Source organism: Triticum aestivum, chromosome 2A (assembly GCF_018294505.1).
Source record: "Triticum aestivum cultivar Chinese Spring chromosome 2A, IWGSC CS RefSeq v2.1, whole genome shotgun sequence".
In the NCBI taxonomy this organism is placed as follows: Eukaryota; Viridiplantae; Streptophyta; class Magnoliopsida; order Poales; family Poaceae; genus Triticum; species Triticum aestivum.
In genome coordinates this window covers 370,718,336-370,735,215 of record NC_057797.1, presented here as the reverse complement: position 1 = coordinate 370,735,215, position 16,880 = coordinate 370,718,336, and the positions used below count along the sequence as shown (strand labels likewise).

The following is a 16,880-nucleotide window of genomic DNA, read 5'->3' as shown; positions in this document are numbered from 1 at the left end:
GCGGCAGGGTTTGATTCCTTGCGTTGCAATATTTTTTCTTGGAAATTCTTTTAGCGTGGGCTCTTTGTACGCTAATGGGCCGGCCCATTGCGGCTCTATGCGTCCTGTGAATTTTTTTTTGATAAAAACAAATCAAGAGAAGTAGAAAATGCTGCGACGTACAAAAAGTAGAAAATGCTGCGACGTACAAAGCCTTATGTGGGTCCACCGTGAACGAAAAATACTGAAGAAACAATCCTCCCTTTAATATTAATAATTAGGGAAGGAAGAGGATATTTATATGCAAAATAAGACAAACTTGACAAAAGGACTTTGTTATACACTGGCACCGTGCTGTCATGACTGAATTAAAATCTTGCGCCGCGTCAAATATTTTTTATATATCTTGCGGATTGTGGATTTATACGGAAAAAACCCTTTAAATTCTTCGTTCATGGTCAGTAAAGACCACAGAGAAACTGTGGGAAAGAGAAAAGAATCTGTAATAAAAATATTCTGATCTCTGGTTGCACAAAGATGGCCTAATATGACTTTGCAAAAATAGCAACTTCATCGGCTGGATTGCCAGTCATGAAACATTTTTTCGCACCCTCCGGCTGATCAAAGGGAAAGCACCTGATGGTCGCACTGGTCTCTTCTTTCACCTTCAGCTCATCCGCATCGCTGAAGTTTACCACAAATCAATCAAATCGTCAAATAAAAAAAACATGGTTGACCCACAAGGATAAAAGCCGTCCATTCAAACACGACCTACCTAGCTGACCATGGACCTCTTGCCCATTTACCCTCGGAAATGACCTCCTTCAGTTCTCCATATGAGTTGACATCAACTATATTACTGCAACGAGTGAAAAGGTTATTAGTTCTGATAAAAAAAATCTGGATCATGCAATGAAGAGAACCCACAAAAGAATCCATGTGTCCGACGACAAGTACATATAAACCTAACACAGGTACACACTAGAACAGTTATTATCACTATGGGGAAAGGATGGCATAAGAGCACAGAACAAAACGGGCATAAGAAAGTAGCAATAAACACTTCTTGAAGACAAGTTATGAGTTCATAAAAAATATATTCTGGATCATAAGTACCTATCACGAAATGTGATGGCCTTCTGTAGAAGAGATGCCTGAATTTCCTCTAGACGGTCTTTTATATGATCCACCAATATTGATGGTTCCATAGATATTCCAAACTCCTTTCCTTGCTTTCCAGGGACATCTCGCCTAGAAAGCACAACACTCCTGTTTTTTACATCGCGGGGACCAAGTTCAATCCTTATGGGAACTCCCTGTCAAAACAATAGAAGAAATGTCAAGCACAAGCCTATGGAAAAGTAGAAGGGGAAAATAACTGAACTGGAATTCCAGTAGAAGTGCAAAAGTGGTTACTTTCATTTCGTAAAAGTTAAACTTCCATCCAGGTGTCCTCAGCTCTGAGTCATCCACTTTGACTCTAATGCCTGCTTCTTTGAGCGTGTTCTGAACTGAAGCTACAGCTTCCATAACAACACCCTTTTCGTCACCCTTTTTCCAAATAGGCACTATTACCACCTGTGTTGAACAAAAAATTCTTACATTCTACTCACAAGTGTATAGTTCAAAATACTGAGAGCAGATAGTACGATGCAAAACTTTGCAGAAAAGGGACATAGCTGGCATTTTTGGCCAAAAAAAATTGAGTCCCTTTTATCCAAACTTCCACAGGGGTTTTGTAGAGTACAAGACAGATGAAGGAAAAACTTATACAGGTACAAGGGCCTGAGCTTTGTGCGCACAAAGGTGTAAACAAAGCAATGGGATAAGACCTGAATGGGAGCAATCCTTGGTGGAAGCATTAAACCAGCATCATCACCATGGGTCATGATGATCCCACCAACGAACCGAGTGCTAATAGCCCAAGAAGTCTGCCATACGTGCTCAAGTTGACCATTTTCATCCATAAACTGCAGCAGGTGAGGAAAATCAAAATAAACAGTTTGTCTCAGAGGATTGCAATAGGTACTTAACTACTTATAATAGCTAAATGATCGAGTACAGGAAGCACACAAGATTCCAATAAAATGAGACAGTTCAAAGTTGGTAAACAGCAACCTGTGTTTCGAAGGCACGGGAGAAGTTCTGGCCAAGGTTGTGACTAGTTCCAGCTTGTAAGGCCTTCTTGTCACCCATCATAGCTTCTATAGTGTAGGTCCGATCAGCACCAGCAAATGTCTCCACTCTTGATTTCCTGCCTGGAATAACTGGTATTGCAGCTTGCTCATAAGCAAATTTGGTATATACATCAATCATCTGCATCGCCTGCAGAGTATTAAGAAATGGAGCAGATGACAGCGCATTAGAACCTTTCATTGTTTCACATCTGTATCATTACTACATGAATGGCATGGTACTGAACAAGTTCAGGGGCAAAAGGAACTTGCAGAATGATGAACAAACCTCCTTCTCTGCCTCTTCAAGGGTTGCATGAGCTGTATGACCTTCTTGCCATAAAAATTCAAGAGTTCTGATGAATGGCTTAGTCCTCATTTCCCATCTTGTCACATTGGCCCACTAGAATAATAGGAAATAATTAGTACAGTAAATGATAGTGAGCGTGTTGACCCAAGTCTGCCAATGAGGTTACCTGATTAATCATGAGAGGGAGATCACGATAGCTCTGGATCCATTTAGTGAACATGTGATTTACGATGGTTTCACTTGTTGGTCTTACCTACAAAACCCTCGAGAATGGAAATGCAAAAAAGTGCAGCTTTAGAAGTGACCCACTCACAGAATTAATCGCACATTTATAAGAATTGTTCAAAGTGAATATAATGGTTCTTAACTTCATAAAACTAGAGCAAAGTATTACCACAAGCTTTTCCTCCAGCTCCTTTCCTCCTCCAATGGTAACTACTGCAAGCTCCGGACTAAACCCTTGGACATGACTGGCCTCCTTCTCTATAAACGAGTACGGTATGAACTGGTCCAACAAAGAGGGCAAGGATAAGAAAGTATATCAAGGGGAATGCCAAGAAAACAGTCTCATTCAGATAAAACATGAGCTAAGCTATGTGTGAAGAAGAAACAGTCACCAATTACAGCAATAATTTGATAAAATAGACTAGCTAATTAGCTATAAAAAAGATACTCCTCCATTCCAGAATATAAGGTGTATTGGTTCCGTGCAAGTCAAACTTATGTATGTTTGACCAAGGTTATAGAATAAAATATCAACATCTAGAAAGGGCAACCTGGTGCATGTAGCTCCCGCTTGCGCAGGGTCCAGGGAAGGGTCCGACCACTTTGGGTCTATAGTACGCAGCCTTTCCCTACATTTCTGTAAGAGGCTGTTTCCAGGACTTGAACCCATGACCTCATGGTCACAAGGCAGCAGCTTTACCACTGCGCCAAGGCTCCCCTTCAAAATATCAACATCTAGAATACAAATTAAATAAAATATGAAAATATTTTTCATGATGGATCTAGTGATACAAATTGGTACTGCAGATGTTGATACTTTTTTCTAAAAGCTTGGTCAAACAAGCATGTGTTTGACTTATATAAAAACTAATACACCTTTGTTAGGAGCCCCTCCTAACTTGTACTCGTACATGTACAGGGCCTGGCCTCTTGGGCCAGCTCATGGGCCCCGCTCCTGACCCACTGCTGCATCTACAAGTACACAGGAGAAGGCTACGAACGGGGTATCCAGTGGATCACGGCAAACGGCACACAGCGGCTCGGCTCTCTTCTTCCTCTCGTTCCCCTTCCTTTGTTCTTCCTTACCCAACTATCAATTAGTGTGTAATCGATACTCTGCACTCGGATCAATGGTGCTTGTGAGCAATTGAGTGGTAGTGTGATCGGGTCCCTAACATCTGGTATTCAGAGCCAGTAAATATTCCCACAATTTTTTTTCACCCAGCACCACCTCCCCCAATTCCCCAATTTCCACCGGCGACAGCACCATGTCCGATCCAGAGCAGGCTCCTTGTTCCCTCATCTATCCACCGGAGTGGGACGCCATGACCGCAGATGACCAGATGCTGTGGTTTCTCGTGCAGCTATCGGCGCAACTGGATAGCATCAGGTCTGAGTTCACGGCTGCACGCACGGGCGATCCAGCCGGGGCTACCTAGCGAGTCGATCCGGCTGCCTCACCTGCTACTACTACCGCTACATCAACAATTGCTCTGGCCGTGCTCCACACCAACCACGACACCACCTGCCGTGCCGCTGTTTCAGGCACAAACGAGTCTGCAATTGTGGCGGCCTCTGCCGAAGTCGCTCCCAAGCTTGCCGTCCTCCCCAGCGTCTTCTCAACCATCAAGGTCCAGGAGGTCCTCCAGATTACCCACCATGCGTCCCTTGACTGCATCGCCACGACGCCCGTGACCTGTTCGACAGAGTGCCCGAACCAAGTCACTGTCACATCGTCGCTCACGTTGCCAGTCATGACGGCACCACTACTCCCAGCAACCACAGTTGTGCTCGTCACCAACCTCAGTCACCCTGCTAGCAACGGTGATTCTAACCTGTGGGCGCCCCTAGACATGGAAGACAAGCTCCTGACCACTCCATCTTCTCCTATGTTTTCAGCTATCTATTCAATGCAGCCGTTCCTGAACCATGACCTGGACGTCTCATTGCCCACAAGGCACCTAGGATTTTTGATATGGCCGACACCATGGCCATCGTTTCTGGCAGATCATTTTGCAGAGGGGAATGAGATTCGACCAACTCCATGGCCATCATTTCAAATCGGTGTGCCATCAGAGGACAAGGATGATTCATGTTTTTGTAAGCAGTTATTTCATGAAGGTAAAAAGTGGCTTTTAGAACTATGTGCTTGCTCTATTACTACGGCTCCTCAAGTGCAGCATTCCAATCTACCTATCACGACTGCACATCTATTTCTGAGCATGCAGAAAATGGCTGCTCTAAGCACTGAACATTCAAGCAAAAATATTCTTCAGTTCATGCAATTTGGGCCGTATGAACTAGTCTGTTACAAGCTTCAGGGTTAAGTATCCAGTTTGTTTACTAGTGTTGTTGTTCAGACTGTACTCTCTGCATATCCTATTGATTCACTTCCTCTGTGGGAATTTGGTACATGTGCTGTGAAAGACACTGTTCTGCTCCATGGCATAGCTTGTGGTTGCGTCTCCGGTGACCCTGGATATGTGTGGTGGCCACAGGATCAGCAGCCAAGCATGAAGCGTGATTTGCAAGAATGGGCGCCTCCTGTTCAGTCTGCTTGAGAGCTGCTGCATTGGCCTTTTTGGGAGACATCTTCTGCTTCATATAGTGGCGATAACTCTCGTTTTGCAAGGTAATGGCAGCAAGACAGAGCTGCAATCACTACTGTGGCCCTCATTTCCATACAAATGCCAAGCAGTACAAGTATGGTTAGAACTACCCAAGTATGAACAAGGACAGCTCACTTCCTTAGTTTCCACTGAGTCAAGCAATTGTTGTGAGGCTGGGTCAAAGAGAGTGAAATTCAACACTCTATCCGTTTTTCCTAATTGCTCTAAACATTCCCAATGGAAAGTTGCATGGCCACTCAGTTCCAAGAGGAAAACATCTGCTAGCAGGCTCTGTCTTATGCCATGGCCATCATTTGCTTGCTATCCTGAAGGAGTTACTCTGAAGCACACATGGATGCTACCACAAGTCATTTATGTGATGAAGAGTTTATCTGGTAATCTGAATTCTCTTAGAGCTTTCTCAAGGTATTTTCCAAATCTGCAACTGAAGTCCAGATTCGGTCAAACAAATGTCCACCTGAAGCTTCCTTGGCCATCTGGTTCTTGCGATTGCCGAGCAGTGCAAGTGTGTTCAGAACTGCCTAAGGTGAAATATATTGAATATCAATTTATGGTTGTTTGTGAGCATCACGTAGTGGATTGGGATTATGCTGTTCTGGGTTGCATTCCTATTTCTGATAAATTGCAGGGAATAATTCATATTATGCATATATCAGTGCACTTGTTTTTTTTCGAGTCAAGAAGAATTTAAAGGCAGTGGTCGTGCTTCAATCAACTTTAACACTAACAATGCATGGGAACAGTGCTCCAATCTCCTTCGGAATTGCATAAGGATATTTCCAGTGCAGCTCTCATGCTCGTGGTTTTTGAAACGGGGCAAAAATGATTCAGATTTCAGTGGTCATGACAGGCTCCTTCACAGCAAGCAGTGATTGGGTGCTCTAAGTACAACATTTCCGAGTAGTGTCTGTCTTCAGTTCGTGCAGTTTTGGCCATTATTGTCTTTTGCTCCAGCTGGTATCACGATGCAATGGCAGGTGGACAAGCATCAATCGCGTGACAAAAATTCACAACATATTTTTATGTTGCCTCGTCCCCTTTCTGAACCAATATTATGTGAGGTTAATCATGGCTGGTATTTCGACACTCTCAAACTATTTGCGATTCAGGCTGTACAATTTGCAACAGAGATTCATTATTCAGATTCCAGTCTATTTGGTAGTGTATCATTCTCCTTTGGGCATAAACAAATGTTTCGCTGGACTCCAGATACTTCAGCTAGTGGTGACCACCTTGAGCAATTGTGGGATCCTGGAGGCCTTGCGAGCTATATATGCAGTACATGTGCATTGACTTCCCTGATGCATTACTTGTTTGAAGTCTGGCTTGCATATGCGACTCCTATATGCATCCAGTTGAGAATGAAGAAGCCAATGGGCAGCGGCGAACTAAATCAGTGGATGACCATCCATTTCTTGCATGGAACATTGGAGCATGATTGCAGACTTGACAAGCTCATAGCACTATGGGGGTCCTTGCTGCCATTCTATTGCCAGTCATGCAAGTCTACGAGGAGCGGAAAATCTGTGTGTGGGCCACACCTGATGATCTAGGGAGCTTCACCGTCGTCCAGGAAGGCTATGGGACTTCAGCTTCCAATCAAGACACTTTTCAAGGAGGGAGGGGTTTCATCACCAGTGTCGCTGTCGTCGTCGTGCAGGGCTCCATCGACCACAAGTACTACCTCAACTTCGATCAAGACTATGTTGGCAACGACCACTTCCGCGGCGCCTCTTGGGATGGAGTCACCATCGGACACGGCTACTACAACTTTGTCGTTCAAGTCAACCCCGACTTCGACTACCATCAGGACTTCGAGCTAGTCAAGGAACACCGAGTGCAATGGGATCCCGGCGGTTCTCGGTGGTGTCGGCTTGGGGTCAAGCCGCATTTCAAGGAGGGGGGGATGTTAGGAGCCCCTCCTAACTTGTACTCGTACATGGCTCCTGAACCACTGCTGCATCTACAAGTACACAGGAGAAGGCTACGAACGGGGTATCCAGTGGATCACGGCAAACAGCACCCGGCGGCTCGGCTCTCTTCTTCCTCTCGTTCCCCTTCCTCTGTTCTTCCTTACGCAACTATCAAGTAGTGTGTAATCGATACTCTGTACTCGAATCAATGGTGCTTGTGAGCAATTGAGTGGTAGTGTGATCGGGTCCCTAACATCCTTATATTTTGGAATGGAGGGAGTACATATAGGACATAAGTATCTGGAACACGTGCATACATTCGTACTATGTTTCAAATGAATTTTTTTTCACTTTGTTATGCCTGCTTTACATCCAAAACAAGTTAATAGCTAGCACCTGCACATCAGGTATGAAGATCATAGCTCAGCAATAGATAAGCCAAGACATAAACTGATATTTTTACAAAAGGATTATATTTCATCGTGTGGCGCTATTAAATGGTACCGACATGCATCGAATTAGAGCAAAGAACGGCAGAAACAAACTAACATCTTGATCGATCAAGACTCTGGCTTCGGCACTACAGAAAAAATAGCGCAGCCAAATGAAACATGGTATGCGTACCTGAGGGAAGTACATGTTGCTGTGCCCCGTCTCCTTGAACTTTACATTCAAATAATCCTACAACAACAACAACAAAAATAAAAAATATTCAAACTCTGTACTAAACACACTTCCTGCTATGAAGTACTCCACTTCCAATCCCATGCAAGGATTACAAGTTTATACTAAGGACGCGCTAAAATTGACAGCATTTTATGAATATTACTCGAATGCATAAGCAACGATAAAATGGTAAGAGTGGCACGTCAGGAAGTGAGAACTAGAGGTATAAGACTGAGAGGCGAGGCCAAGATACCGTTATGGTTGCTACAATTCGCACATACACAACACTAAATAAGTTCATACAGTTCACAGTGTATTCAAGCATCGCCTCACAGTAGCACCAGGTAACTACCATTCTTGTTTACACCAACAATGTCAAAGTCTGCCCAACAAGCACGGGCATTAAGGCGCGTTGAAGCGAGCACGCGGTAAGGAGGACTATACTCTGGAGCACCGACCTGTATGGCCTCCCAGATGGCGTACCCGTAGGGGCGGATGACCATGGTGCCCCGCACGGGCCCGTAGTCCGCGAGCTCGGCGGCGGCGATCACGTCCGTGTACCAGGCGTTGAAGTCCGTCGACCGCGGCGTCACCTGCCCCTCCCTGTCGCCGCCGCGTGTCTCCATCTTAACGGGCGCTGCCGAGGAAGCACCCGCGGTCGTAGCGGCAGGGCATAGCCTCGCCGGAGACGTGTGGAGGCAGCGGCCCCGGTGGCGGAGCAGGGCCGCCGGTCTGGCCGCCGCCGGCGCGAGTAGCGAGGGGAGGCGCAGCAGCGAAACCATCAGAGGGGATGATTAGTTGGATTGGGGGTGTGCTGCCCGAATGCTTCTGCTATACCCTGACAGGCTGGGCTCTTATTGGGCTTTCTAGGTCAGCCGGCCGGCCCAACTGTTGGCCGGTCGCCTACCGAGCGTTAGATTGCACGGAGCTCAGATAGACGCAGACTGCCCCTCAGAGAGAGAGAGAGAGACGCAGAATAGGTCGTTCGCTGCAACCAGTTAACGAGCGCTTCTTCGGGAGCCTCGCAACGATCAGCGTCACTTGGCGCGCTCTCAGCCATTTGTCACGTGTCGTGTTTTGAACGCTCTTTTTAGATTTTGTTTTTTTCTTATTTTTCCGCACGTGTTTTCGGCTTTTTAAACGGTTTTTTCAGAGTTTTTTCGACGTTTTGGTTTCTCCATGGTCTTTCTTAGCTTTTCGATAAAAAAAGATTCAATTTTTTTTTTTTGCGAAAAAACGCGTTTTCTTTTTTTTTTCTTTTGTGAAAGTCACGGTTTTTCTTCCGCGAGAGGCACGGTTGTGCTTTAGCGAGAGTCACGGCTGTGCCTCTCAGAAACGAAAAAAACGTGTTTTTTATTTTTATTTTCTTTCGCGAGAGTCACGGTTTTGCTTTCGCGAGAGGCACGGTTGTGCTTTCGCGAGAGTCACGGCCGTGCCTCTCGAAAAGGGAAAAACAAAACGCGTTTTCTGTTTTTTTTTCGTTCGTGAGAGTCACGGTTTTGCTTTCGCGAGAGGCATGGTTGTGCTTACGCGAAAGTCACGGCCGTGCCTCTCGGAAAAGGAAAAATACGCGTTTTCTATTTTTTTTTCTTTCGCGAGAGTCATGGTTCTGCTTTCACGAGAGGCACGGTTGTGCTTTCGCGAGAGTCACGGCCGTGCCTCTCGGAAACGGAAAAAACGCGTTTTCTGTTTTTTTCCTTACACGAAAGTCACGGTTTTGCTTCCATGAGAGGCACGGTTATGATTTTGCGAGAGACACGGGCGTGCCTCTTTCGGAAAGGGAAAAAAAACGTGCTCCCGGTTCGTTTTTTCGCCCGGTTTTTTTCATCCGATTTTTTTCGTCTGTTTTTTTCATGAAAAAAAAAGTTCGTCAAAACAACATGGGATCTAGTTTTGAAAATCTCGACGCGAGGAATCCAACGGTGAAAACGGTTCGAGATTTGGACGCACGGTTTAAGAGATAAAACGTTTTGAATAAACGGATCTAGAAAAAAGGAAAAACTCCCAGGTTGCGACAAGTGGCGCGCTGCATGTGCGCCACTTGTCGCGACCTGCGAAAGTGGAGTGTTCTTTGCAATGAGTACTCCTTAATTAGTAATTTCGCCATCTCCCCCTTTCCTGCATGCGCGCACAAAAGAAGAGGATCTCCGCACTCACCGGCCGCCTCATGCTTGTCCTTACAGCATCTCTAGCAGACCCCGCATAAGTGGTTAAATCCGTAAAAAATTTATGTTTTACAGTTTTGGAAAGAAAATTGTCCAAAACAGAAACCGTAAAAATGGTCCAACCGTAAAAATTTTAAGGGCCACCGCAAATGCACACCCGAAACCCTTATCTTTGAAGGTTGGAAGGCCGAATTTAGAGGCCCCCGTATACCGGTCAAATCTCGTCGGAGCAAATACGCCGCGGCGGAGTTTGCCGGAATCCGCCCTAAACTCGCCGGAATTCATCACTGCACATCGGAAAAGGCCGCTAGACGCCGCAATCGATCACCGCCGGTTTGAATTGGACGAGCTCGACATCGTCGTGGCCTCCCATGACCTCAGCCTGGCCGCCGAAATCCTCTCGACGCGGCAGACAAAGGGGCACGGCTCGCCTGGCAATAGAGTAAGGCGCGGACGACGTAGGCGACAGGGCATGGCCGACAAGGCTGGGCATGAACGACGCAGGCGACGGGGCGTGGCCGGCGAGGCTGGGACGCAACCGGCACGATGATGGGGCGCGACCAGCAGGGACGGGGCGCAACCGACGGGTGACGGGGCATGGCCTGCGGGTGACGGGGTTGGGCGCGGCCGGCATGGCCGGCTGGAGGAAGGGGCAGCAACGGTCGGACTGGAGGAAGGAGCTCTTTATTCCAGTTTTACAGTTTGTTTTACAGTATTTGTTCAGCTGCGCTAGTTTTCGAGCCACAAACACAATCGTCATGAAACTGCAAACGCGTTTTGCGGGTCAAGCTTTTGCAGAGTCTACTAGAGTTGCTCTTAGCCGCCTTATTTGTCCAACCAGCGAACCGCCTGCCCTCGTCGTCTTCCGTCCTCACTGAGGAACACATTCGTTAGTCACGAAGAAACATGACCATCGGAGTAGTAGCGATTTTCGTTGTCGGTCGTAGCGAAAGAAGGCGATGGTTGCAGATCTGTACGCCCGCCCTTGGCTCTACACTTGCATGCGCTTGTCCATCAACTCGCACCTCTCGTGCCCTCCCCTCCCCTCGGCCGCATGTAATTGTCATCTCTCATCGCCACTGAGGAACACATTTTCACTAGTAGAATGCCCGTGCATTGCTACGGACTACCATTTGATATAAATCGATTAAATAAATAATTAAAATCGTATTGAAAGTAGAAGCTCATGGCTACCATTTGGTATAAATAGATTAAATAAATAATTAAGATCGTATTGAAAGTAGAAGCTCATTTCTCTCAGCTCCTCGAAATTCAGCCGTCAGGACAGTCCGGGATTCCTGAAATCCAGACCATATATGGGGAGAAATATGGTTTTTCGGACTATCCGCCATGTTATCGCCAACACGCGAGCCCAACACAAAAATCCCCACTCACTTTTTTCTGCTAGACCTTCCCATTCCTACTCGTTTTTCGGCCATAGCGGAACATTTCTCACTGGAACTCCCTAATTTAAAACCAGATGACGACCACCTCACCTTTGCAGTGGAGCCCTCTCTCCTTCATATCTTACTTCCCCACGGGCTGCCCTAATCCCCTCCTCCCATGTGTTTGTGTTGATCTGCCACCACCATAAAGGGGGAGGAGGTGAGCACCGTTCATGACGCCCCCACCCCCCCCCCCCGATATGATGTCTCCTGATCCATTACTACATTGCAACATAGAGTTGAAATGCCATGCATTACCATGAAATAAAAACATATCCATTGTTGGGCATGCAACTGATACGCCACGGGGTCCGTTATCAACTCTTGAAGCAATCAGCCAATGGATTTACTCTTCTATCATAACCAAAAAATTGTACGACTTGATGGAAAAAAATATAAATGGCTCGGTCATGCAAATTCTGCAAAGCCATCTCTAATGAAACACAATTTTACCACATTTTCTAAAGTAGGAACATTAGCCGTAACTCAGTAGACTAACCCCAATCCACATCCATATCTGCTGGATAATATATATTTTTTTTGGGGGGGGGGAGGCGTGTGTCCACCTAATTTTTATAGGACAAGTGGACATCACACATATTCTCACGTCAATGATAATCTTGCTAAACCCGAAACAAAATACTGTTGCCAGACACTTCAAGTAACCAACTACTGATCTATCATTGTTCTTACTGAGTTATACCAAATCCACCGTGAGTTGTAAGAAGTTAGAAAATAAACCAAAAAATAAATTTAAAATACATTAGAATATCGAAAGCCATGCTATAGTACCACCAGATATGATCTGAGAAAACAAATGTTCCCATCAATAACGAGAACTGCATGGCAAACAGCTAGATAAGCAAAAATAAATATAACTACGATAGAATCTCAGCTTAAAATAGCATAGCACCCTTGATTAATTCCTGAGAGTCCACTACTAACGAAGGCCGCAACATGATGAATCCTTTCATCCATAAACTACAATATTTCAGCAATCAGCTCTCCTGACAAGGATACTCCATTTAAACACATGTCACTTGGCACCGACATAGCGGCCATCCTCAGCCTAGGCACATCCTCACAAGTCTCACCAATATGCCCAGTGCTCCATAAAAAATACAAAATGAGATCCCCATTAAAAGTTTGATAGCATAACTATCACCAAACTTGAAGGTGATGTTTTATCATGGAGACATTCCTCGAACACATATCTGGATCCTTCTTGAAAGAAACCTGGGTTGGAATAAATGTACACACCTCTAGGCAGGAGAAAACAGAAAGCAAACACGGATATGATTGAAACTGCCTGGGAAGAGTCTCAGTAATTGTTACCTTGGTTTTCCTTAGCTCCATTACATCATTCACATAATCACAAACTCTGTAATTGAGCCGATAAAGGAATAGGTTGCCATACAAGCATTAGATCAGTGTTAGTAATCTAGCTCATGTGATATTTCACAAAAGCAGTAGTTCCATCACGAACGGTGGTGGACTGTGTGCCCTTTGTATCTGCTTTTCACCTGGTTTCCCCTAATTAACCGGGCAACTCTCTTCTTCTTCTTTATAAAATGCAGGACCCCCTGCCCATCTGGAGGTAGTACTTGGAAAAAGTATATTATTCTGTGTCTGGTTTATTTTTTAATGTAGAGGATTATGCATGATTTATATCAGTTAATAAACCGTAGGACAACATTTTCAGTTCTAATCTCCATAGCTCTACGTAGTGTGTACTAACTCTTTTTTTTGTGCAAATGCGGGGAGAGCCATGGAAAGTCAAGTGCTACTTGATATAGTAGGTCAAACAACCTACAAACATTGTACTTCTTAGTCAAGGTCAAACCAGTTCACGGGAACAATCCAAATAATAGTAGTTATCATGTCTTGAAAGAAATATACAATAGGTGTTCATATATCTAAAGGCAGCACATTCATTATTCCAGCTCCAAACTCGAAGGCAATATATAATTTACGAACATTACTCCAATGTCATAAAACCTGCAATCTCGAATATGACCTTTCGACTCAAGAACCATATTCTGACATGGCACTCATATTTTACCGTTTGATAGTGCAATGAAATTCTAATAACACAAAAAGTAAATCGTCCACATGTGATATTTATTAGGAATGTGTGCTATATAACAAATATTTATCGCGCCCATCATTATTACTGTAACTTCTTCAACATGAGCATACTCTCATGCAGTGGCGGAGCTACAAAAGAAAAGTTGGGCGGGCCAGGGAATACAAATGTTTTATTTTTTTGTGAATACGCAAGCTGCGTATCTTTGCATTGATAGAAGAAGGGTTTATACCAGGAGATTACAACCACACGCAAGCCATGTACGCTAGAGGCATGTTCGCCGGCCAGGGAATACAAATGTTTCCAAATTATTAACCATATATATATATATATATATATATATATATATATATATATATTTATTTATTTATTTAAGCTATCAAAGTATAGTAAACAGCGCTACCAAATTGACAGTAAACGACAATTGAGTGCACTGTTAGACAGTAAACAACAACACTATTTTTGTTGTGAACTTGTAAACTGTAAACTTGGCATCTGTTGTGAACTTGTAAAGTGTCAAGAACAGATCTTCAATGGATTATTTATGTTTATTGGGGTCGAATTTAGGGGATTTAGGGGATGATTTAACGAACAATGACCTAAGTTGAATTTAGGGGAATAAAATTGAGAATCATTCAAATCGATTAGCTATGCTGCTTGCAGGGATACACATTAGTAGTGATTCTCATGGATTGAGAGAAGAAGCTAGCTAGTTGGGTGCTTGGGTCGCCGCCTACCGTTGCGTTGTCGCGTGGGTCGGCTGAATACACGTGTGCCGGTTGGCCGTCCGTCCGTGGGACACTGATGTGTGCGGTGCTCCGGTGGCCGGGGCCGGCGTCGCGGCAGCCGGCGGCTTATGTGTGCTTCCTACTGCACTATGAGGCCGCAGTCGCGGTCGAACCCTGAGCCTGCATCGCTGTGAATCCTACGCGTACGACTCTGCTGCGCTTTCTGTACGGTGTCCGTCAGCGCTGTGAGCTGCAGTACTATATAATTAGCTTTTTGCTCCAGACTTGGGCGGGCCACGGCCCAATCGGCCTTGCCGAAGCTCCGCCAGTGTGGCACAAGTCAGCAGTGTGAGAAAGCGGCTGCAACACAAAATCAGCAGTTTGAGTGGCACAAGTCAGCTGCATTAGCCAACAGCATCCTGTCCACATATGCAAGAAGCTCCTGCAGAAGGAACAAAATTACATATTCTACTGAACCCAAACTTATTAGTAACAAGCTTAACGGCTGGGGCTCAAGTTAAATGACATGTTCCTCGACGGCAGTGACGAACTCATCGACCAAGTGAATGCACGACGAGAGAGCCACCAGGGGAACAGAGATGGTGACCAGGGCCTTGAGCGCAACTGGGACGCGGCCATCACGGCCACGGTGGTGGAGGGCTCATGAAAACGGACGATGACACTCGCCGCTGTCATCCGTGGCGCGCAGTGGCGGAGCTATAAAAGAAAAGTTGGGCGGGTCAGGGAATACAAATGTTTTATTTTTTTGTGAATACGCAAGCTGCGTATCTTTGCATTGATAGAAGAAGGGTTTATACCAGGAGATTACAACCACACGCAAGCCATGTACGCTAGAGGCATGTTCGCCGGCCAGGGAATACAAATGTTTCCAAATTATTAACCATATATATATATATATATATTTATTTATTTATTTATTTATTTATTTAAGCTATCAAAGTATAGTAAACAGCGCTACCAAATTGACAGTAAACGACAATTGAGTGCACTGTTAGACAGTAAACAACAACACTATTTTTGTTGTGAACTTGTAAACTGTAAACTTGGCATCTGTTGTGAACTTGTAAAGTGTTAAGAACAGATCTTCAGTGGATTATTTATGTTTATTGGGGTCGAATTTAGGGGATGATTTAACGAACAATGACCTAAGTTGAATTTAGGGGAATAAAATTGAGAACCATTCAAATCGATTAGCTATGCTGCTTGCAGGGATACACATTAGTAGTGATTCTCATGGATTGAGAGAAGAAGCTAGTTAGTTGGGTGTTTGGGTCGCCGCCTACCGTTGCGTTGTCGCGTGGGTCGGCTGAATACACGTGTGCCGGTTGGCCGTCCGTCCGTGGGACATTGATGTGTGCGGTGCTCCGGTGGCCGGCGGCCGGCGTCGCGGCAGCCGGCGGCTTATGTGTGCTTCCTACTGCACTATGAGGCCGCAGTCGCGGTCGAACTCTGAGCCTGCATCGCTGTGAATCCTACGCGTACGACTCTGCTGCGTTTTCTGTACGATGTCCGTCAGCGCTGTGAGCTGCAGTACTATATAATTAGCTTTTTGCTTCAGACTTGGGCGGGCCACGGCGCAATCGGCCTTGCCGAAGCTCCGCCAGTGCGTGGCGGTGGCCTCAAAGGCAAGGCGAGATCGTCGTGGGTCGGCACCACCGTAGGCCCGCAGTTGGCCACGTACAAGACGACGCTAAGAGCGGCGTGCGGGCTGTGTCCTCCGTGATGCGCGGCAGGTGCTTGTACCCAGACTTGGCCATCTGCAGGGTTGCGATAGCCGGAGATCGAGTTGGAGGTGGGGGTGGACGGAGGAGAACCGTCACGCGAGCAGCGGCGGCGGCGAGGTGGGCGGCAGTGCATCGGCATGTCCTTTTCCCGCGTGATGGTCCAGAGGCCACCATGCTCCCATCTGCGCCCTCTCTCTTCCATGGCTTGTAGAACGGACGGGATGGGTAGGAACTTGAAAGGGAGGCAACCCCTGATTCAGATCGGGTGGGGATTGTTTGGAAAGACTGGAAAGAAAATCAAAATCGGGATCCTCCAAAAAAACAAAAAAAAACCGTTGTCAGCTCCGAAAAAATCGGTCGGTGCCAGATGCTTTCGATAGATGGGAGGGGAGGAGCGAACAAACAAAAAAGCGACAACCTTCGTACTCAGACTTAGAAGTAGAGATTAGGAGTAGAAAGATTAAGAAAGGTAAGAATCGATGTGTTAGGAAAGTTAGGATTTTGAATAGATTTCTATGAAAATGGTGTTTAATTTTTGGTAACATGATATTAGTATCTGCCTGTTTGTGACATGCGTGGTTAGGAAAGTTTGCACATGTTAACATAGTTTTTGTTTGGAGGGTAAAAAAATCAATGTGAAGATATGATGATGAAAGATGAGACGAAACTAAACGAGACGAAAATAAACCAGACGAAAAAAACCATGAACGTAATCCTATCAACTGTTTCATTAGGAACTAGTAAGAGTGCACGTGCAACGCACGTATCCTAATGAACTACAATAAAAACATGAAGTTTGTCTTGTGTTTTTACC

General features: G+C 45.4%; 1 protein-coding gene across 1 annotated transcript; it reads right to left on the bottom strand.

The window, feature by feature from the left end:
* Positions 1-343: 343 nt before the first annotated feature.
* Positions 344-8,712, bottom strand: LOC123188698 (proline--tRNA ligase, chloroplastic/mitochondrial). Its single transcript, XM_044600929.1, has 11 exons — positions 8,356-8,712; positions 7,856-7,912; positions 2,858-2,968; positions 2,630-2,716; positions 2,443-2,556; positions 2,098-2,304; positions 1,812-1,949; positions 1,396-1,557; positions 1,096-1,295; positions 755-838; positions 344-663 (listed from the first exon to the last, which is right to left on the bottom strand). Exons 1-11 carry the CDS (start codon positions 8,677-8,679, stop codon positions 522-524), a joined length of 1,626 nt encoding a protein of 541 aa, XP_044456864.1. The 5' UTR covers positions 8,680-8,712; the 3' UTR covers positions 344-521.
* Between the last annotated feature and the right edge of the window lie 8,168 nt (positions 8,713-16,880).

Bases quoted from the DNA above. Each gene is read 5' to 3' on its own strand.
- LOC123188698 (XM_044600929.1), bottom strand. From the start codon at position 8,679: ATGGTTTCGCTGCTGCGCCTCCCCTCGCTACTCGCGCCGGCGGCGGCC. The intron at 2,969-7,855 runs GTACGCATACCA...TTGTTGGACCAG, and splicing joins GCAACATGTACTTCCCTCAG to TTCATACCGTACTCGTTTAT. The intron at 2,717-2,857 runs GTAATACTTTGC...AGGGTTTTGTAG, and splicing joins AGCTGGAGGAAAAGCTTGTG to GTAAGACCAACAAGTGAAAC.